The sequence below is a fragment of the Bombus bifarius genome, unplaced genomic scaffold (assembly GCF_011952205.1).
Source record: "Bombus bifarius isolate JDL3187 unplaced genomic scaffold, Bbif_JDL3187 scf7180000008233, whole genome shotgun sequence".
NCBI lineage: Eukaryota > Metazoa > Arthropoda > Insecta > Hymenoptera > Apidae > Bombus > Bombus bifarius.
The window spans coordinates 229,316-252,547 of NW_022884528.1; the positions used below are offsets into that span (position 1 = coordinate 229,316).

The 23,232-nt window shown below is 25.9% G+C and overlaps 2 protein-coding genes across 6 annotated transcripts; one reads left to right on the plus strand and one right to left on the minus strand.

Annotated features, from left to right (window-relative positions):
• Positions 1 to 104: 104 nt before the first annotated feature.
• Positions 105 to 13,102, minus strand: LOC117211442 (serine-protein kinase ATM). Of its 4 annotated transcripts, none has more exons than XM_033455305.1 (18): positions 12,887 to 13,101; positions 12,556 to 12,693; positions 12,041 to 12,461; positions 11,522 to 11,875; positions 11,037 to 11,433; positions 6,572 to 10,923; positions 5,941 to 6,267; positions 5,570 to 5,875; positions 5,265 to 5,479; positions 4,696 to 5,036; positions 4,047 to 4,513; positions 3,668 to 3,897; positions 3,421 to 3,537; positions 2,788 to 2,859; positions 2,402 to 2,547; positions 2,220 to 2,326; positions 1,178 to 1,459; positions 105 to 979 (listed from the first exon to the last, which is right to left on the minus strand). In XM_033455305.1, exons 1-18 carry the CDS (start codon positions 12,956 to 12,958, stop codon positions 801 to 803), a joined length of 8,523 nt encoding a protein of 2,840 aa, XP_033311196.1. In that variant the 5' UTR covers positions 12,959 to 13,101; the 3' UTR covers positions 105 to 800. The 4 variants fall into 4 exon arrangements, with proteins under 4 accessions (XP_033311196.1, XP_033311195.1, XP_033311197.1 ...); XM_033455304.1 differs by having other exon boundaries at positions 2,704 to 2,859; positions 12,887 to 13,100; XM_033455306.1 differs by lacking the exons at positions 105 to 979; positions 1,178 to 1,459 and adding an exon at positions 1,549 to 1,831 and having other exon boundaries at positions 2,704 to 2,859.
• A 4,564-nt stretch (positions 13,103 to 17,666) lies between these two features.
• Positions 17,667 to 21,207, plus strand: LOC117211415 (inositol-3-phosphate synthase 1-B). 2 transcript variants are annotated; one of them, XM_033455253.1, is made up of 8 exons: positions 17,688 to 18,134; positions 19,041 to 19,212; positions 19,283 to 19,455; positions 19,552 to 19,819; positions 19,918 to 20,172; positions 20,282 to 20,524; positions 20,607 to 20,715; positions 20,819 to 21,207. In XM_033455253.1, exons 3-8 carry the CDS (start codon positions 19,346 to 19,348, stop codon positions 21,196 to 21,198), a joined length of 1,365 nt encoding a protein of 454 aa, XP_033311144.1. In that variant the 5' UTR covers positions 17,688 to 18,134; positions 19,041 to 19,212; positions 19,283 to 19,345; the 3' UTR covers positions 21,199 to 21,207. The 2 variants fall into 2 exon arrangements, with proteins under 2 accessions (XP_033311143.1, XP_033311144.1); XM_033455252.1 differs by lacking the exon at positions 19,041 to 19,212 and having other exon boundaries at positions 17,667 to 18,134.
• Positions 21,208 to 23,232: the final 2,025 nt, after the last annotated feature.

Genomic DNA, 23,232 nt, shown 5'->3' on the forward strand with positions numbered 1-23,232 from the left:
TTTCAAATAATACATTATGCCAACTGAAAGTTGAAGATTAAATCTATTAAAATAACGATGTTTTACAGATATAGATAGATAGAGATACTTTAGATAAAAATTTTAATATTTAGAATACATATACCTTTTATATACATTTTTTATTTTTTTAAAGTGGTGTTACTTATACAGAGCATTTCTGAAATTATGGTACATGCAGTCGGATGGTGATTCTACATGCAAAGATAAGTCGAAAAAGAAAAAAGAACACTTTTTCGTTTAAGACCTCGTTCTCGAGAAAAATGAGTTTGAAATCCCATCAGATATCCGTATATTAACTGGATGCTTTAAATTATGAACTTCTACTTCTGTATTATTAAATATGGACAATGCCACGATTTGCTTCCTGTTATTGTTGTTATTTCATTTCCGAAATATCGATATTACTTTCCTTTATTCTGTATTTAATCTGCATTTTGAATGATTTTATAAATAAGAATAAGATTAGTACTTTTTAAGAATCATTTTATTAATTAAGTACTTAATGGTTTAAAAACTCATTTTTTTTCATAAGTAAAACTTTAAATGAAAAAACGTTTTTCTTCGATTTATTTTTGTATGTAGAAACACCACGCTTGTATATTTCAGAGACACTCTGTACATATTTATATTTATAATTCGTATAAAATTTAAAATAAATAAATTTAAAATACAAATATCATACTTTTAAAGTAGTGTTATAAAATAAGTGATTTCTAAACTTATATCACATTTGGATAAAATCTTTCGCTTTTTTTTTAAGATTATGAAATATAGGTATATTATAGGTATGGTTGCCATCCACAATATAAGCGACAAAGATTCATAGGATCATGGGCTTCTTGTATAAGTCTTTCAACTTGACCAGATACACTAGATGCTAATCCTTCTTCAGTGCCTTGTAGTTTTTGCTCTATTCTCAAAAGAGCTCTTTCTGCTGTCTTATTAGTTGCTCTAGAACCTATCAATAATAAATATTTTTAAAATATTTTTCTGTAGTACGAATATGATACAATGAATATGTAACATATTATATTACATTATTCATATATTTTCAATAAAATATTAAATTTTATTCGTAGAATATTATTAATTTATGCGATTACTATAAAAAGTATAATACAAGAAAAGAAAATATGAAAGCATAAATTATATTTACACTGATTATTTTCGACTAATTTTGATGATGTTCCGCCGCTTTGAATGTTACGTGCTTCAGCGGGTGTTATAGTCCATTTAAATAATGGATCATATAAAAGAACTTGAAGCAATGTTATAATTATTTGTCTTTGATCACGTAATACGGTTAATGTTTTCTCACAGCAATGTCTCATTGTTCCCTCTACGCCAGATACACCCATACCGTCCTCAATATTTTGTGTAAGTCGAAATGGAATGGTTTCAGGAACTGGTAATACCTTTCCTTGTTCAAATGCTATGCCTATTATATTCAATAACAAAAAAATTGAAGTATTCATAAATTACATTATTAACCCTTTGCACTTGAGAGGCGAATTTCAATCACCACGGCATTCCGTGTTGCAACTCCAGTGGCGAGCGAGAGGCGATAGTCCCTGTTTATGCTAGATTTCGATATCTCCAATTGATGAGAGTGCAATATTGGTTCGTAAATTGGTTCCTTAGCTCTTTGTGTTCTTTGTTAGGAAGTGTAAAGTGTTAGACTTTAAAATGGAGATAAAATATTTAATCCCATATCCCTTCGAAACTATGGTTCAACTATGGTATTGAAACAACGTCTCCAACATTGGTTCGGATTCGACGATCGTGGCAAAAGTATTATAGTTTAGAAACCCTAAAAAAGTGGTTTTCGGAAGTGAAATTAGCTCAAATGAAGATGAACTTGATTTTGAATTGTTGAAAAATGAGATTAATTATATCATCTTGGTGAATGCTTTATAAGTTATCATACAACAAAATACAGAAATTAATATTACAAAATCATATTTTCAAAGATGTAAATATAGATAAATTATTAGAATATAATGTTTTTGCAAGTTAATTTGTATATGAAATCATTTTACACTAGCTGTAAGACACGCGTCACGTATACGCTAAATCATCCGGAGTAGCTGCTACGCCCGGCCGAAAAAGTCCTCGAGTGCAAAGGGTTAATAATAGCACTAATAATACAATGTTGCTAATATTACTACTAGTTTAAAAAATTACGTGATCATATTTACCAAAATCAATATGAATTACTTCAGCAGTTATTTGATCAATTAAGATATTACTTAAATGTCTATCTCCTAATCCTAAAATATATCCTGCCATTGATGTTGTTGCTATACTGTGAAAATATAGTAAGTATAATTTAATGAATATAATAAATTCAAGAGTAATTACTATATATAAATATTATTACCTGCGTGTATACGCTAATCTGCGTTCAAACCACGTTTCAGGTGATGGATATCTTTCAATAAAAAAATAATGCATCACTGGATGCATATGTGCACAACAATCCATAAATACTTTCAACTTTACATTAGTTGATGATTTTCCCACTGTCTAGAAATAAAATTTACATTATATTTCCATACTATAATATTCTATATACTGTAAGGTATCGCATAGCCATTATAAAATTCATACTGCAAATAATAATCAAAATAAGAACAATACATATCGGTTGTAAAATTAAATCTTATTTGAATATAATCTTACTGCTAGTTTGTCTCTACAATAATTTGCTTTATAATCCTTTGGATAGTATTTCTCGTGAAGTCCTTGAATGGTACCTGAACCTACCAATATAGTTACGATAGGTATTGTTTTATCACACCATTCAAGTATTCCTGATCTTTGTGTTAATGGCACAACCTAGAAAAGTAATAGAAGAAACATAAGTATAGGACATATAAGATTATAATTACATTAACATATAAAATAGATATTTAATATATCTAAAATAATTTGTATCACTAATTAATCATATATCAATATTAAAGATAAAGGAGATGCTGCAAGAGTAATTAATTCAAGTACAGAAGTAGGAAAGGAGCAGAAGAAAATGATAAAAAGAAAAAAAGGGAAGCTCTTATTTTGGAATGTGGCAGGAGTGGAGAGAAAAAATAAGGATTTTTAGGGATATATCGAAAAATTTGTTTTTATAGGGTCAGCAGAGACATAAGAGGACAAAAGCTGATAAAGAATACAGGACATATTATCTAAGGGATTTGAAAGGAAAGGAAGAATTTATTTATTTTATAAAGGAAGAAAAATGGAAGTCGGAGGTGTAGAAGGGTGAGTTAGATAGTTTAATGTAAGCTAAGTCCATCTCATGGCCGGTGATACTGAAAAACGTTAAATAAATAAGAAAAATAATAATAATTAATTTAATGATGACAAATTCTTGAAATATAAATAATTTGTTAATATTACCTTGTACGTTCTAATTGTTAATTTTCTACGTTTAGTATCTTTATGAGATTTTAACAATATATTCATTACATTAAACACTTGTTGCATTACAGCATCTTGTCGTAAATCATCTCTTCCCTAAAAGTATATTTAAATAATTAAAAGTATATAGTATTCTTTCTCTCTCTCTCTGTCTTTCGATAGTATCAAAAATAAATGTTTTTTTATCCAGTATTGAACATATTATGTAATGCACTCAATAATATACCTTTATTAATTCATGTCTATATATGCCATCTGTACCAATACAAGTTAATTTTTTTGGAGTATTTATACCTCCAACAGTTTCATATGATTCTGTATATCTAGCAATGCCAATCACATTGTTGTAATTTCTGGATGGTCGTACATCAATTGTTAACGTTAGCACAAATATGTTTTCAAAATTTTTAATCCTTAAAATTTTTTGATTTCTTGGTATTTTAATTTCATAACCCGCTAGAAATGGAAATTCTATGATGAAGTATTCTACAATTAGAACTAAGTTTAAGATGTGCTATTACACATAATGTCTGTTTATATGTTTGATATATGTATAATTATATTTTCATTAAAAATACTTCTACTTACATCTTCTATCTACTTACATTTATTTGAGGTAGTTGAAAGATTAGCCAACATAACTAAAGCATGTGATAACTTTTCCATTTCTTGTATAATTAAATTTATATCTGATTCTTTTATTTCTTGTAACAATTTTTGTGTTCCAAGAACTCTTGGTTCTAGTGTTCTACTTTTTCTAGCTGTATTATAATCATAATCACCATATAAATTTTTTAATGCTAACAAAACTGGTAATGTATGATGTGGATGTTCTAAAGCACAACGTTGCATAATGTTATATATTTTTTCAGAAAACTCATTAAATTCATCATTCATATGCGCAGCTAATTGTGGCACAAGTGGAATAAATTTAAAAGATGGTAATCTGTTAAGATTTTCTTGCAATAAATCATTGACTTCCTTTTGATGTATATTGTCTAACCAAAGCGCAATTATTCTAAATATTAACAAATTATAATTTTCGCTGTGCTGTAGTGTTATTAAATAATACCTGTATAAAGCAATATAATAATGTTTATTTATAGATATTAAGTAAGATAATATCAATTTTAACATAATTAACATATATTAAAATATATTAATAGTAAATGAAATATAAATATACTTTACTGATATGTAAAAAACAGAAATTATAGAGCTCTTTTATGAACTTTGCAGAAATATGGAACTTACTTTAATGCTAAAATCAAATAATTATCTTTTTCTTTTTGTATATGTTCCAGTTCTGCAACATCATTCGTATTTTGTCTTTGGTTTAAAATCATTACACTTCTAATATCTTTATCTTCACTAATTGAATGTTTATTAATTCCTTTATAGGAATATGTAATACATTCTTTTAGATTTTCAAACTGAGGAGATTTCATATATGAACTAATTTGCTGATACTGATTATCAGCAAAACGAGCTAAAGCAACTTGTGTATCATGTAAATCTTTAATTGTATCAGTATTTTGTGTACTAATTGATGTGTTTATATCTATAGATTTTAAGTAATATTTTTCTATCACAGTCTGAAAGATAATAAATAACAATATACATTATTTTTTTATTATGTATGTATATGTATATAATATATTGTAGTGAGAGATGTATATAAGATATTGTAGTGAAATAAAATATTGTATTAAAGCTTAGTACATGTATAATAAATAATAATAGAATAGATAAAGCTGATAATAAGATACTAAGTAATCTTAAAAATTTCATACCTTAATTTACTTTTATTTCATGATACATACCTGGGGATTTTCTGATTTTGTTTCAGCCATCCAATCTCCATAAACTCTTAATATTTGTGCTCGTAATTTTGCATCTAAAGTTTCCTTTTGCATTAAGTTACGTAAAAGAAATCGTCCAACATCTAAATCTTTCCTAACTAGTGCTAATAAAGATTCTTGATAAAGTAATTGATCTTGAATTTTTGATGGTATACCCTTTTGTTTTATTAAGATATCTTCATAAAAAAATTAAAATATGAATAAAATACATATATTTTATAATTGAATACTTAATATAATGTTATAATAATCTTAATTATATATACCTAATGAACGTGTAGCAATATGCAAGTTATCTTTATCTGCTGCTATTTTTGATATTTGCAAATATGTATTAAAAAGCGCACTTTTAATATTTACGTTATTAATTAAAGTATCATTTATTTGAAACATAACAGTTCTTTGAGTTAAAATCGGTTCAATATATTGAAATTCATAAAAATTTGCAATATCCTGCTGTTGCCATTTATGTAAGATTTTTTCATATTCGCCTTGTTTAGCAAAGCTTAACTCTTCAATTTCATTAATTAATTGCAATTGCATTAACTTTTCATATATAGTTTTACTACTTTCTACAAATAATCAATTGTTAAATAGATAATACTTTTTCAAAGTCAGAAAGTTTAATAATTCTTACCTAGATTAATGTTCTTAAGTGCTTTGATAATATTTATACGAGCATTTTGAATTGCATTCTGTATAGCTGTCTCATTACCTTCATGAAAATATTTTAATGCTTCATAATGATAAAAGTGATAATCATGTTCAGTTATTTCTAATTTTAAATTACAGCTATTTTGTGGATATAAAGCTTGATTTGTCTCACAAATATCCCAATTGCTAAGTCGCCAAGCACATTCATACTGAATGTCTTTATCTATTTTTACACCATTATTTGACATAGTAGATATAAAATTACTAAGTAAATAATGAAGACCAGACTGATATAATCCATTTGCCATTTCTGAAATGTATAATAAATTACATATAATTTGAAGTTATTATAATGAAAATATAATTTTCTTTTTAATAAATTACGATTTATTGAAACTTTATGATCATTATAAATAAATTTTGTATACTTTAAAATAACAAATTTCTAATTAATATAAACATATAACAATTTCAAAATATTTTGTTTTATATGTACATAGTTTTAATGTCACATCAACTGCAAGGTGTTAAAATCTTGTTAATAAATGCTGTGCTAAAATTAATTTAAAATTATAATAAGCTCTCAAATAAATATGTAATTTTGTAATACTCACCCTTAATTACTGACATATTCCCAGAAGAAAGTTCAACATCTTGTGCAGGCATTACTTTATCCCATTTATTGGTACGTATATAATGTTGAATACGAGTAGAATGATCATGCAAATGTGAAGAACCAGTGCCATTAATTGCATCAAAATCACCTATCTTAGCGTAAGAATCTCTAAGTATATTTTGTATCACTTTCCCTTGTTCAGCTGATTTTTCATAGACATAATCAATTTTTGAGATATTAGTAAAGTTATTATAATCATTTAAAATAGTTTCACAAGACATTTCTGCATATAATATTGCAGTAAAAAATGCTGAACAATATTTGGCAGCTTTTGCAATACATATATAATTAAATTCTAAATCATTGTTTGGAACTTGCATTCTAATATAGTTCACAATATTCAACATACAACGTACAATACAATGATCACAATTTGTAAATTTATGTGAAGGAATGCTTGTTTTTATTGTAAAATCAAAATGATATTCAAAAAATGTATTAATACACAAAGATATGGTACTCATAAACCGTTTATCTATATGAATTATCAAAAAAATAATTCTTGGTAAAATTATTTCACAAAAATCAGTACTTAACATACAAATGGGGATTAAATTTTCAGAATAAAATCCTGTAAAACACTCTAAAACATTACATGTTAATACTATAATCCAATTAGCATATGAGCCATCGGATTGAGTTGTCCAAAAGGTATTATCCGACTTTATAATATCATTAGTTTTTGTGTAATTTATAGCAATGTTGCTCATTTTTGAGTTTTTGTTCTTTATAAATGGCTGAATATAATTTAAAGGTAATACTGCCTGTGATTCATCCAAAACAGTTTTTAGATTGTTCATGTATTCAGCATCTAACAACTTTTGCCCCCAAGAAGATGAAAGTACAACATCCAGTATATTAGCACTAATTTTTCGAAACTCAATATCACTTTGAAATAAAAATTGTACCATTGTTATTATTATTTTATATGATAATATCTCTATTAAATCAGAAGATTCTTTAACATGACTTTTCTCAAAATATATCATTGATGTCAAATCAGTTGGTCCTAATTCGCCTAAACATTTTACAGCTTCAATTGAAACATTTATATCAGATGATGCTGTTAATTTTATGAGTTTGTATATCAATTGATGCAATATGCTTGAGGTACAATCTTCAAAAAAACCATGAAATGTTTCAAGTTTATCATATAGTTCTCGTAATTCTTCTTTTCTTGTAGATAATTGTATTCGTAAATGAACAATATCTTCTATGCTATAATGTATATCTTTATCAGTCACTGTATGCAAAAAATGTTTTACTTCTTGTTCCAAACTATAAATTTCCTTTGCTTTATATTTCAAATCATTATGTATCTTTCGTATTTCTAAAAATATAGGAACATTTGGAAATGAATTTAATTTCTCTATTGCATCAGATAATATTTCCTTTTGATCAATTATTAGGAACTGAAGTATTTTTAGAGCTATAGGTATCTTCCCTGCTTGTGCTATAGGAATTAAAGTTATGACAGTGAAATTCAAAATTTCTTTGATTTCTTCAACTCTTACACACAAAACATGTTTTATAAATTTGTAAAAATATTTACATCCTAGTTTACAAAGGGTATTATCAAATAATTTAATTATGTGAAGTAAACTGTAACCAATATCTTTTATGATATACATAGACAATGTATTGAAATATTCTTCTTTCAATTCTTTAATAATCAATGAACAAAAGAATATGTACTGATGAAAAGCTTTTATCTTATGTTCCTCAAATTTCTTTTTATAGATATTATTAATTAAATGTGATAATATTTTTTGTAATACTCTTGGGCAATTATAAACTAAATAGTATTGTACAGACATTTTTGGTATAATAAAGTTTTCTTCTATGTACTTTAAACAAATAAGCATTGTTTTGTTTTTAAAATGAGGAGGATCTGATATTGCAAACGATATTCTTTCTCCCAATATTTCTTCAAGGTAATCTTCATCGTGTAATCTTTCAATAAGAAATATTAATATTTCTTCAAATTTTTCTTTAAACAAGTTAGAGAACTTCCTCATTTCAGCAAATTCATCTTGATTTGATTTTAATTTATAAAATATTTTTCCTACTAATGTTTTTGATCTATTTCCATTATTTTCATTAATGCAATATAATAGCCATGATAAAATTTGTGGAAAAATATTTTCAATGAGTTGTTTAAATGATAAGTTAATATAATTGCAAAAGGAAATGACACTAGAAAGTTCTAGATTTTGAAATTTAATAAATGCTATTGTATTACTATATATTTTATAAAATTGTTCTTCTGATTTACATTGTGTTAAATTCCAAGGAAATAATTGTGATGAATATTTGGAATTAAACCAGTATGTCATTAAATAACTTAAATTTTCTTCCACGATGTTTGAATAATTGATTTGATTTGCCATAATACTTATTGATTTTGAAATTATTTGAGTTTCTACCCTTTTGTCAATGCTAAACCGTAACATTGTTAGTAATGCACGACACTGAAATGTTCCATTGGTAGATATTATAGCAGCAAGCATTAGTGAAATACTTGCTGTTGTAATTTCCTTCTCGTCTGTTTTTATTTCGTCATCTGTTTTATTGTTAATGGCTAATTCATTTATTGATTTTTCTATTTTTGTAAATAATGTTTCTTTCCATTCGAAATTAATATTCTTTAAAGAATATATCTTTTGTATACACTTAATTATTTGCACTTGTGCAAGAAATGAATTACTAATAAGGGATGATAAAATTCCTTCAAATATTGGCATTTGGTTCAAAGTATGACATGTAGTATAACAAAAATGGGAAGGACTAATATAAATAATTTCTGAGAGACATTTAATAAATTCTTTATGAGCAAGGACACCATATCTTTTTTCAGATCGCAGCTTATTAAATCGAACAATAATATTCATCAAATTATCTAACTTGTAATTGTAAACTAAGGCATAATTAAAGAAATATGGTAAAACATTTAATATATAACGTGTAATTGTTTCATCTTTATAGCATTCGTGATATAACTGCAACAAATTTTTCAATGGTAGTTCATTGTGATTTTTCCATAACTCTTCTTTATCATATTTTGATAGAGATTTTAAAACTGTTATAGCCATCATAAAATCAACTGTATGTGAAAGATCGTACATATCAATTTTAAGCAAGTTATCCATAAGCTTTATTTGAATTTCACATTTTTTTTGTTTTAAGTTCATACAACAGAATAATGCTAAAGCTTTTGTTGTTTGTATTCTTATTGTACCTTTGTCACAAAAGTTACATGGCTTTGTTTGTATGACTTCTCTACCAAAATATTTATGACTATTTAGTCTAGACTCATAGCCATCATAATAATCACGATTAGTTTTATAATCGGAAATTTCATTGTCCTCAATATTCATTAAACTAAATATGTTTTTTAGCATATTCAATGTTGCAGATGTAACAATTATTTTTGCTATATCAGTATCATATGATGTTCCATACAATGTATTAAGTGCTTTTGTTACATTAAATAGATAATTATATTTACTTCTTGATGGATTGGTTATTTTTTCCAATGAACTATAAGCAATGTCTATATAATTTTTCAATGCTTGTATCAAAGATAAATCTTCAATATTTTTAGATACCATATTCAATTCTCTCATCATTGATAAAACTTTTGCTACAACCGCAATCTTTATTATAATTATATGAAGAGCATTATTTCCATCTTCAATAATAACATGTAAACTGTTTATTAAATAAGTTACAATATCTTCCATAAACAGTACATATCTATTTACTTCTGGCTTTTGTTCTGCATTTTCTACCTTTTCTTCAGTGAATACATTTTTTTTATACTTTAGTAACAAATAATAATGTTCAATGTCTTCATAAAATGACTTAGTATTTTGTTCAATTTTTGAACAATCACATATGTCATTAATATCATATTCATTGAATTTTATTTGTTTCTGATGTTTTGACTTTAATGTTATGCCAATAAGTAATAAGCACAGTTCATCAATTCTTATCTGTGTCGCCATTTCGTGCCAAGGAATATTTAATATCCATTTTATAAGACATGACCTAACAGAATTTGTATTCATTGCTGGTGAATATACATTTATATTAAATACTTTCATATTAGTAGGCAAAGGCAAATGTTCACAGATTACTATTAATGTACGAAGACTCATAATAGACCACTTAATAACATTTGTCAAATATAGCTTTAAAAGTGCATTTGGATTTGTTATTTTATTATGTATTATAAAAAGCTGTGTGAGTTTATGAGTTGATATTTCATTCTGATTTATGTTTAATGATCTAAAACAATAAGTTACTATAGACACACAAACATAAAATCAATATTTTAAAAGAGTGTAAAATAATATAAAATAAATGTATATGACCTAAAATCTGAAATAAATAAATAATACCTTAATAAAATATCCCATATTTGGTCCCAATAAATATTTGAATTTTCTATATCCATTATAGAACATAATTTTTCATTCATTAACAAAACAGCAGCTAGTTCAAATAAATTATTTATGATCTTTTCTTTTTTAAGAGATAATGTAAAAAGATCCACTAAAACTTTTAAAAATGTTGGAAAATCTCCTGATTTTAAACATTCAGGATATTGCTTAAACAATGTTGTTAAGACCTGTATCATGGGCCAAGCTTCTTCTGGATTATTGTCAATAATCATATCAACCGGTCCATTTATTTTGACAGCAATTCGTCTGCGTTTTGCTGGTTGTATATAATCATAATTATTGAATGATGTTTTCTCAGTGATCAAATCTGGATTTTCCATTACTTGTTTAAAAACTAAAACATATTTATTTTTAGATTAATAATTAATAAAATATATTTATTTTACATATTCTTTATTTTAAAAAAGTTACAAATATATTACCTTCAATTGCAAACCAAAGGAAGCTCTGTGAAAGTATATCAGCTTTAAAATCTTTCAAAATCATTAGATACATACTTTTAAGAGAATTGTACCATTTTCCCCAATCATAAGCATAAGCACCATCACAAGTTTTACATACTCCTTTGGGATGATGAATTTTTACAAAAAATAGTAAAAGTTTATATTTTTCGATACAACTGTCTAATCTGATTATATTCGGTAAAATATTTTCACTAAAATGACACAGTGTAATTCTATATTCTACTGCAATTTGTTGACATATTGTATATGTAACTTTGTAACTAGATTCAGCTAAAATTTCTCCATTTTTTTCTACATCAAGGAAAATACTTTCTAAAATTGGAAAAAGTTATAGCATGTTTTATTATGATGTTAAATTAATAATTTATATATATATAAATTAGTTAAATTATAGATAATATATAGTTGTTGATTTTAACACGGAATTTTAGAATAAATTTTAATTAAAAACATTGTTTTAAAAATTTCATTACATACCTAAAAATAATAGTATTTCTTTTACATTTAAAAATAAATTTGTATGCAAACAACCATACTCAATGATCATTTGCAATGTATCTAAAACAATTCTTTTACTTGTAGGAGAAGACATATATTTATATAAATTTAAACACATTTTTAACAATTCCTTCCACTGTTCATGAGTCATGTTCACCTGATATATTCTAAATGGTAGTATATAAGAATTTAGCACATTTATATAAGTATCATGATAATATTCGTATATATGTGTCCCTAAAATTTGTAAAATTAAAGGCATTATATCTTCACATTTTAAAAGTGGTACTTTATGACAATTTGCATGTCGAAATGTATTTTTCACAAGTGTGCATGTATAATTTCGTTCAGTTATTGCTGCTTTATTAGAAGAATCTTTATTAGCAAGTCTATCTGCTTCCTTGAATAAAAATAAAAATGGTTATAACATTATGTAAAATTACTTCTAACAAATTTCATTTTAATTATATTCTATAGCATAAAAATATATTTACATTTAATACTATCCTATGGACACTATGTATTATATATGACCAATCTACAATACTTTGTGTTCTTTCCTTTGTATTTTTACAAATTTCTAGTATTGCATCTTCATTTTCATATAATTCTAATAATTCCTGAACACACATCTAAAACGAAAAGTATAATTAACATTTAGTATTATCCTTCACACAATGAAAGATTATTATTATTGAAAAATGTCTAGAACATTAATAATTGTTAATTAATGTAACCTTTCTTAACTAGAAATTGTCCCAAAATGATAAAGTTTAAAATTAAGTGATATAAAACAAACATTAGTAGGTACATATGTATACATACCTTTTTACTTGCAACTTTCTTATTATCTGCATTTCTTAATATTTCTTGTACTCTTTCCAAATATCTTGACATTTTTATTCCAATTCTTGATATTTACTTATATTATATTACATACTCCTGACAAGAAAATTCGTCAAGTTACATATGTATGTATATATATAAATTTTATATATACATATATACAACAATTGATAGTACTGACAATACTATATTAGCTATTAAAAGATGTTTAACCGAAATAATACTTACTTTTCATTCTCAAATAATCAAATCTACGAAACTATCATTCTACTGGTTACTCTTTGATAAACCTTTTCTAGTAAAAGTACTAGATGAACGATAAAATTCACTAAACTAATTATATAGATAATATAACTGTGAATATTCGAATCAAAGTAAACTTATGTATAATAGGCATCTTTTCAAACATACTTACTTATACAAAATACAAAATAAGTTAATTCTAAAAATTGTAAAGTCATATTTCTATATATGTTGAGAAAATTACTATATACAACGTGACCCGTAATTCAGCTCAAAGACAAAAATCTAGAATGATAATATTGCGCTGGGAGCTCCATTTTTGAGAAAATTGAGTTTTTAAATGTATGAAGTATGCATAAATTTGCTTAATTCCCAGCTAAACAAGAGTAGATAATCGATAGGAAGTTATTCTACATGTGAAAATAAGTAGAAATGTAGAATAATGTAGAATAAAGATTTTTCGTTTGAAGTTTCATTTTCGAAAAAATTAAATTTGAGATTTGCGTAGTATACGTGTACCGGTCTAATTCTTGACTAACATATCCAAAATCTATTTTTTCCAAAACGAAGCCTTAAATTTTATTCTTCATTTTCAATTTTTTTCGTATGTAGAGTAATCCCCTGTCGATTGTCTATTCCTGTGCAGTCAAGAATTGGTCAAATTCATCCATACTTTACAAATTTCCAAACTTGTTTTTGTCAAAAAACGAAGTCTCCAACGCGATTCTATTATCCTTGATTTTTATCTCATTTTGAGGCATAGAATCTCCCTGACTCCATTCTGTATATATAGGGTACATACATTCTATAATTTTATTAAATAAATATATATTAAGCATGATGTTGAATTTAAACGTAATTAATGCAAAAAGATTATTAAATGCGTAACATTACAAATTATTAATAGCATTATTTTCATATGACTTTTTATTATATGTATTTATATATATTTATCTATACTACAAAAATCGTTTACTGGTATAATATCATTATTTAATATGACGTAGTAATAACAAACAGCTGATATACAAATGTTAACAAACAACATGTAACAAGAAGATTTTATTAAATTTATTTAAAAGAATTTTTAAGTATAACATACAACATATTAAGAAAACATAATGGTAGATATTCATGTATTTACATGATTTATATTATTCATTTTTTTAAATCTTTATAAAAATGTAAAAAAGTATATTACAAACGTTAATTATTGTATTTTTTTTTATCTTTGCGATTTTAGTTAATGATTATATATGTACATTCTCTCATGCGATTTTTTTCGAGAAAATTAGGATATTATAGTATATGCGATGAAGAATAAGAATATATGTAATTTAATGTATTTTAATGTTTAATAATATGATATGTTTAAATATAATTTATATTCGGAAAAGATAATCAACATAATATTATCCGAATTCAATGCTTAAATTAATAATTTATATAATTAATAACTACTCCTATTATTATTTATATATATTCAATATTTCTAAAAATTGTAAATATTGCCAAAAAAATGTTGTGTACAACTAAAAAAATGAGTGAAGATCACATTAAAAATTACAGTTTTTTATACATAGTTAAATTATCTTGCTTAGTATTATATACTTGTGAAGTATAACATATTCAATAAAATTACGTTTCTTATAAATTGTCAAAAATAAGATCGAATATTTTTTTATTTTTAATGTACGTATAATGCGTTTTGTTATTTCTCATTCTCAGTAATCCTAAGTAAATAAAAAATATTTTATACATTTCTATATATTTTATATTTTAAATATTTGAAGTGCAATGTGAAAATACCTTTTATTGAATACATTGAATCAACTATAGAATTAAAATTGAAAGTTATTAAGAAGTTATTAAGAAGTTATTACGATATTAAATTTGCTTAACGATCTTAAAATTTCGAATTATTTTAGAACTTCAGAAAATAAAGGAACACGGAACTACAAAGGTATTTATTCATAATATCTATTGCGTTGGTATATATGTGTATGATGATGGTCGTTCCCATAAGCCAATTCCGCTCCAATTTAGTTTAAGCATTGGACAGAGTTCAACTATCACCCTTTATGAATAATGGGTCAACTGTTGGTTGAATTCCATTTAATATTTTTGAGATAAGTTTACGTAATCGTATCCGCGAATTCGTTTAATAACGAATGAATATAAGCAATTAAATAATTATTATGTAGCAAAGTTGCTATTACAGTTTTATTTCCTTTTGTTTCCATGATTTCTTATTTCTTTCGGTATATATACATTATTATAATGTTATACGCCTATAATATACATCATTATTACATTGCGGATTTTTATGCATTTGTGGGATTCGAAATTTGAAAGTGAGAAATTATACAGAATGCACATAATATTAGAAAACGCTTATATAAAATATATAAAATACCCAAAGTATAATGCTTTCTATGATACCGAATAGGCAAAACAATTTTTTAGCAAAACTCTACTTTTTCAGTTATATATTTTCTAAAATATGAATCTGCATAAAAATCTGCAGTCTAATTATTATCTTGTGACTAGATATTTACGATTTCTTTCATACGAGACATGAAACAAAAAAAAATAAGAAATATTTATTCTATTAGAATTTCGCGAATATGATTATATCGGCACAGTATGTATAGGTAGTGGACGATCAGCGATAAGGGAGTTGTCGATGTTGTTTCTTAAATATCGATCCGGAAATATTTCTGAACATACGATATTAATGTATGGAAGAATGCGATGCGAAGTAAAGTTACTAAATAGTATTTAATGAATTTTGTGTAAGATTCCAGCCTTGTACATATATGTATATACATTATCGGTAATGATGATGCTCGTTTCTTGGGATGAAAGCAAAACGACACGTATATATAGTGTACATCTAACGTTGACTCGGATAAAATCAGCCTTTGTAAACAGATTATAGCTCATAATCGTCCGTGGAGGGTCGTCTTACGAATGGCCTGGCAACATAATTCTTCCATTACGAAAGTTCCAGAGGCACCGAGTGCCAATTGATTGAAATAATCTATGTATTTCAACTACACGTGATGTAATTGAACAGTTCACAGACCCGCTAACAATCATAATTTAAAGCGCAAAACGTGTTAATACCTTATTTTATAAATTTGTGCAATTTATATATAGTATGTATATATACATATGTACATACATGACATATATACATGACATATACTTCAATTATATTACTCTGTGAAAATACAGTAATTTTACCATAGTTTACCGTAAATTATAAGTAGAATTATTTTATATAAATGGTGCGTTTGTAGTTAATAATCGTATCAAGTAATTTATAAAGAAGCACTTACATGTAGAGCATCTGTAACAATGCAAAACTTTCTTATGACAAAGAAAGTATTTTTTAATAAATATTTGTAATGGACGGTAAAGTTATAGTTTATTTAATAATTTACAAAAAATTGTAGCTTTACATATCTAGAATGTATGAAAGGATGTATATAATAAGTGAAATTTTTAATTGATATGTATGACAATTTATATTCGATAAATATTAATTCTCATGTTTTTTTAGAATATATTGTGCAATGTGCTTTATACACATGTAAGTGCATAACCAATATGCATACAAATTTTGATATATAGAAATACGATTAATATAAATAAAAATAAAATATTAAGTTTCATTATGTTAAATAAGCCAATGTATAAATATAATACTTCATTAAATTTTTTCAGCAAATATACACATTAATTGAATAATATACATAATAGCAAATAAAAATATAAAAGTAAATATTGACAAAATTAAATAATTATAGTAGCTATATATACATATATACATATGTAAATTTTTGTTTCATACATACATTATTATATCATTGTTATCAATTTTATTTAGAGCAATAACTCATAATCTTATGTAGTTTTAATTTAAATATTTATTCTACCTGGGATATTCTATTAACTATTGAAACGTATACATAAATTTATATAATATTACATATTATTTGTATTCGAAATGTTCTATGATCATCCGAATGTCATGGATTTTATAGCCTCTTTTCATTTAAAGGAACGATTCATGAATTTATAAAACGGAAGAATAATTGGCGTATTAACGATAAAAAATAATCACGTTAGTTGAAATAACGGACGTTTTCATAACGCAGGAGCGATACAAACTCGGTTGAACGTAGAACCTAAAACAAGAACTTGATAGAAAAAAGAAAAACGTAGAACTTGGAGAAAACATATATACACGCACACGAACGATTCGAACATCGAGATATTTATCCAGGAGATAAGGTTAAAACACAGAATGTGGTTGTAAGGTGGTATAAGGAACAAAAAAGTAAGGAAGACGAGAGAATAAGAAGTTGCAAACTAAGCGTATGTTTAGTTTATGCGAGATTAGTTAGCTTGATAAAAACCGAGCGGTAATCAAATATAATAGGTACCAGTTATACAGGGTGGAAGGGGGCTGCCACGACATTTCTTTTAAAGCGCATGCTTGCGCGAACTCTCGACATTTACGTTTCAGCTACGAACACGACGTTTTGGATATTCACCTTCGAGTATCATTTACGTTCGCTTTGCCTACGAATTTCTTCCTTTATTTTCTTTATCGCGGATATATAAATATACATATACATATATCACTTGTTGCATGGTGATTTATAAAAAGCGATTATACATCGATTGTTAATTTATATATATATATATCTTTTGATATTAAATCTAGAGTATAATCCTTCAATCAATCTATAATCCTTGAACCAATATTCCTGTGGAAGTACATTTTTTGTGAATTTGCCGCAAAGCTAATTCAAGACTATTATCATCAGTGTAAAAGATTTAAATAACAACTAAAATGGCTTTGAAAATTCGCGTTGAATCGCCGAAGGTGAAATACACAGAAGACTATATCGAAGCACAGTACGAGTATCAAACAACGAATGTTACGGAAGACAACAGTGGAAATTATACAGTAAGCATACCTAGAATATTATGATATAATATACCTCTTACTTTTTTCTTATAATTCTTTCTTTCTATTTAAAAAAATATTCCTTTTTATTACAATAGTTGCCAAATTATTAAAACAGAACATTATGAGAAAAAAATTATAGAATAAGAAAAATGATTTTCTATATTTTATATAATAAATCCGATCAATAATGTTTAGCAGATTGTTACTAAATTAAAGAGATTATAATCGACTTTAATTTTAAGCAAAAAAATTATTTTTGTAAAGTATATGGAAGATATAAAAAGAATTTCAAAACTGTTGAAATGATGTGTATTAACTTATTCATACTTGTTCTTTTCCTTTCTCAAAAAAAAAAATATTTTATACAAAGCAATTCTTCATTATGAAAATTCATTTCTCAAAGGACTTTATGATGAATTATTATATTCTAAAAATGTTCATTTCATAATAGTTTTATACATTAAATGATAAGACGTGGTAAGATGTAGCATAGTAGTAAGAAAAGCTTCGAAAATACCCGCCCTTAGTGATATTTACTCATTCCTTATTGTAATTATTATGCATACGCAATGAAACATCAACTATAGAATTTCACTATGCATTTAATATATGAAAATAACAATACACATAAAAAAAAGATCTTATATCTTAATATTGTTTTTAGACGTCCCTTTTAAACTATAAATTTCGTAAAAACTATATAAATAAATTGATGTAACAAAATGAGAAAAGATGATAACGATTATTAAACAAAGTGTAAATAAGCTTATTTGTAAATTTTTTTATCAAGAAAACGGCTCTGATATTTAATTTGATCAATACATTTAAGGTTGAAAGGTTTTTTTTAGAAAAATTGTATAAATATTCAATTTACAAATTTTGTATTAAAAAATTCTTTTTTAGGGGGAAGGAACAAATATAATAATTAAAAAAAATGAACAGCTGCTCAAACCCTATGATTTTAATTTTGGAAATGAATTTTTCAATTTTTGAAAAAAATAAAGGTTCCTGTATTGTACACCACTCGTGTACTAGTAGAAAAAACCTTGGATACAAATATTAACAATTGCTACGTGTAATATTATTTATTTTAAATGTCTGAAAGTAATATATTACAGAATATAAACATGCATTTATTGTAATAGGTAACACCTGTAACAACAAACCTATTAATTAGAACACAACTGAAAGTTCCAAAACTTGGGTTAATGTTGGTAGGATGGGGTGGAAATAATGGTACCACTATTACCGCAGCATTATTAGCAAATAAACTTAGGTTGACATGGGAAACAAAGAATGGCATTCAAAAAGCAAATTGGTAATTATGATAATTTAATAATAATATAAAAAATTTTTTAATTCTTCTTCTTAAGTGAAATAATGTACTTATATAAAGCTTTTATTTAAATTTTAGGTATGGTTCCTTAACTCAAGCATCTACCATCAGATTAGGCAAAGGAAACAAAGAAGAGGTATATGTTCCGATGTCTTGGATGCTTCCAATGGTAAATCCAGATGATATTGAAATTGATGGTTGGGATATTTCAAATATGAACTTAGCTGATGCTATGCAACGTGCGGAAGTTTTAGACATTAATTTACAAAAGCAATTAGTACCACACATGGTGCATATGAAACCAAAAAAAAGCATATATTATCCTGACTTTATTGCATCCAATCAGGTAATTCTTTCAATTAAATTTTTCTTTTTCCTTAAATATTTATCTATTATTTACTTGGATTTTAAGAAGAAATCTATATTATATTTTTTAACTTTTAGGAAAAAAGAGCAAATAATATTATTTATGGTACAAAATTCGAACAATTGGAACAGCTTAGAAAAGACATTGCAGAATTTAAAACTACAAAGAATTTGGATCAAGTGATTATATTATGGACTGCTAACACAGAACGATTTTCAGAGATAATTCCAGGTGTAAATGATACAGCAGAAAATTTATTAAATGCTATTAATGAAGGTCATTCAGAAATTAGTCCAAGTACAGTGTTTGCTGTTGCAGCTGCTTTGGAAGGAGTGAGTAAAATATATTTAGTATTATATTATTTTTAAATTGAAATTATTAATATTCTTTTTATTATTAATAGCAAAATTTGTTAATATTGTGTATATGTTACTGCTTCAGTGTACATATATAAATGGATCACCTCAAAATACTTTCGTACCAGGAGCAATGGAATTAGCAGAGCAGCATAAAACATTCATTAGTGGCGATGATTTTAAATCTGGGCAAACAAAATTGAAATCTGTACTTGTAGATTTTCTAGTCTCAGCTGGTATTAAGCCAGTATCAATTGTTAGTTATAACCATCTTGGAAATAATGATGGTTATAATTTATCTGCTCCTCAACAATTTCGCTCAAAAGAGGTATTTTGTTGAAAAAGAAAAAATCTAATTTTGTATAATATATATTTATAATATTAATATTCTAATATAATTCTGTTTTTAGATTTCAAAAAGCAATGTTGTAGATGATATGGTACAATCAAATAAAATTCTTTACCAACCTGGAGAAAAGCCAGATCATTGTGTTGTTATTAAATATGTTCCATATGTCGGTATGTATTAAAAAATATATATATTTATTCTATTAGATATTATATATTATTTACTATCCATTTATTATTCAGAATACAGGATTGTTATTTAATTCTTTATTAGGTGATAGTAAACGGGCGATGGATGAATATACATCAGAAATATTACTTGGAGGACACAATACAATTGTAATACACAATACATGTGAAGATTCTTTATTGGCTAGCCCAATTATTTTGGATCTGGTCCTTTTAGCAGAAATTTGTTCGCGTATTACATTCAAAGTAGCTAATACCAAAAATGACTTCACTGGATTTCACAGTGTACTTTCCATACTTTCATATCTTTGCAAAGCACCATTAGTTCCTCAAGGAACACCAATTGTAAATGCATTGTTCAGACAACGATCAGCAATCGAAAATATCTTAAGAGCCTGTCTTGCATTACCTCCCGAAAATAATATTTTACTTGAACACAAAGTTAATTTCAAAAACCAAATATGAATTTAAAGGGAAGATATTACATGTTTTAAAGTAAGGGTATTATTTGCAAAAGGGAAGCAAACAGTATTATCAAAGAATAATTTAAGAAAACAGTAAAAAATTCAATGTTCCAAAACCTGTACTGCTTACAAAATGAAATCTGTTAGTATCTGAACAATACTTTTATATATCTACATAAATCTTTATTACAAGATTTGTATTATTAGATGCAAAGTGTAATCATTATTGTTGATTAATGACAAATGCTATAAAAGTTTTATAAAAACCATAGATTCTAAACCTATAAATCATGGTATTTGATACATGAGAATGTTTGCATTCATGACATTCTACAATGTACAATTGTTATATATATTTTTTAAACACAACAAATTAAAAATATCATTTTGAGTAATAAAAAAGTTATTTTTAAATGAAGATGGGGTTTAATTTCATATACAAAACTTAGTGTAGTTATATCTAAAAATTTCTGTCAGTAATTTACTGTTTATGTCTTTGTTTTTTGTAGCTTAATGTTCAATTTCACTGTTAGAAATATTGTGATTTTTTTTTATGTTATAAAGTATTTAGTAGAAAAGATAACAATGTTGATATGACTCTTCACTGTAAAAATACCCTTATTGTTCTCAGATATACATATATTATGTTTATAAATGAAGAATCAGTGTTAATAATACATTTACCAATCTGTTTATGTGTTATAATGCATTTAAGAATAAATAGTCATGAAAAAATACACACAATTTATTTATTTAAATTTTCTCATGATATCAGAGTTTTTTAACTTGTCTTTTAACATTACAACTACCAAATAAATACTTTTTATATGATAATAATAATATTTTATTTTTCCAGCTTTCCAACCATATAAAGAGACTCAGTTTACAATCCTTATTCTTATTTATATAGGATTATTAGAGGATTATATATATATGTGATCTTTTTTGTTATATTAACACGTTCGTCGCCACATCGCACATATTCTTGCGACGGGTATACTTCCGTGGGGGCCCCGTCACCAACGTATGGTGACGCTCTTCTTGTTCGAGTTAACACGTTTGTCGCCCAGTGTGTTTCGGCTATGTTTCCTGCGGGGCCCAAATCCGACCGTGGCTTCCTCAATATTCGAACTCGATGAAATTCTATTTATAATTTTTTTTCTAAAATTCACTACTTCGTCATCACTACTCTCTTCACTTTCAAATATATTTTCACACTGTTTACTGAACATTTTGAGGATAAAAAAAATCGCTGATGTACGTCTCACAAGTATGCTTCTCGACTAAATCAAAGATCTGAGATATCTGCCATGAGATCCCTCGGAATACTCTAGCTGGAAAGTTTATCGCTTTTTCCATTTCAGAACTAAATATATTTGTCGGAAATGAAAGAACATCGGGATTTCCCATCTGGAATGTTGGGAAAAACTCCAATACCCTTAGTCCAGACTTTTACTATAGCTACACTTAAGTAATAAAAATAAGAAATAGTTTTAATGTTCCAATCTGGCCTTATGACGATGGGTTCGGGCTCGAAGTGACATAGCGGGTCACTGGACGTAGTCACGGTCGGATTTGGACCCCGCAGGAAACATAGCCGAAACACGCTGGGCGACGAATGTGTTAATTATTTTTCTTTATTTTTAATCTTTAAATTTTTGTGGTTAATTATTTCAATTTTATCAACAATTCTTCCTACGAATGAATAGGATTTTTCTTGTTTATGTAAATTTAATATGTATAACTTTTTAAAAAAATTATTGCTTTTTGTATTTTATTTTTCATATTTGAATTTTTCTTTATTTTTTGCTAACTCTGTTTGTTAATTATATACAACGATGTGCAAAAATTTCAGATCAAGATAGATTTTTGCTTTATATTTCAAAAATGATATTTTAAAGAATTTTAAGTATCATTATACAACTATATAACAATGTTTATGTGTTATACCATTTTGTTTTACTTATATCTTTGTACCTAATATTGTTTAATATTTTTTTAGATATTGCTTTTAGAATATATATAAAGTTATTAA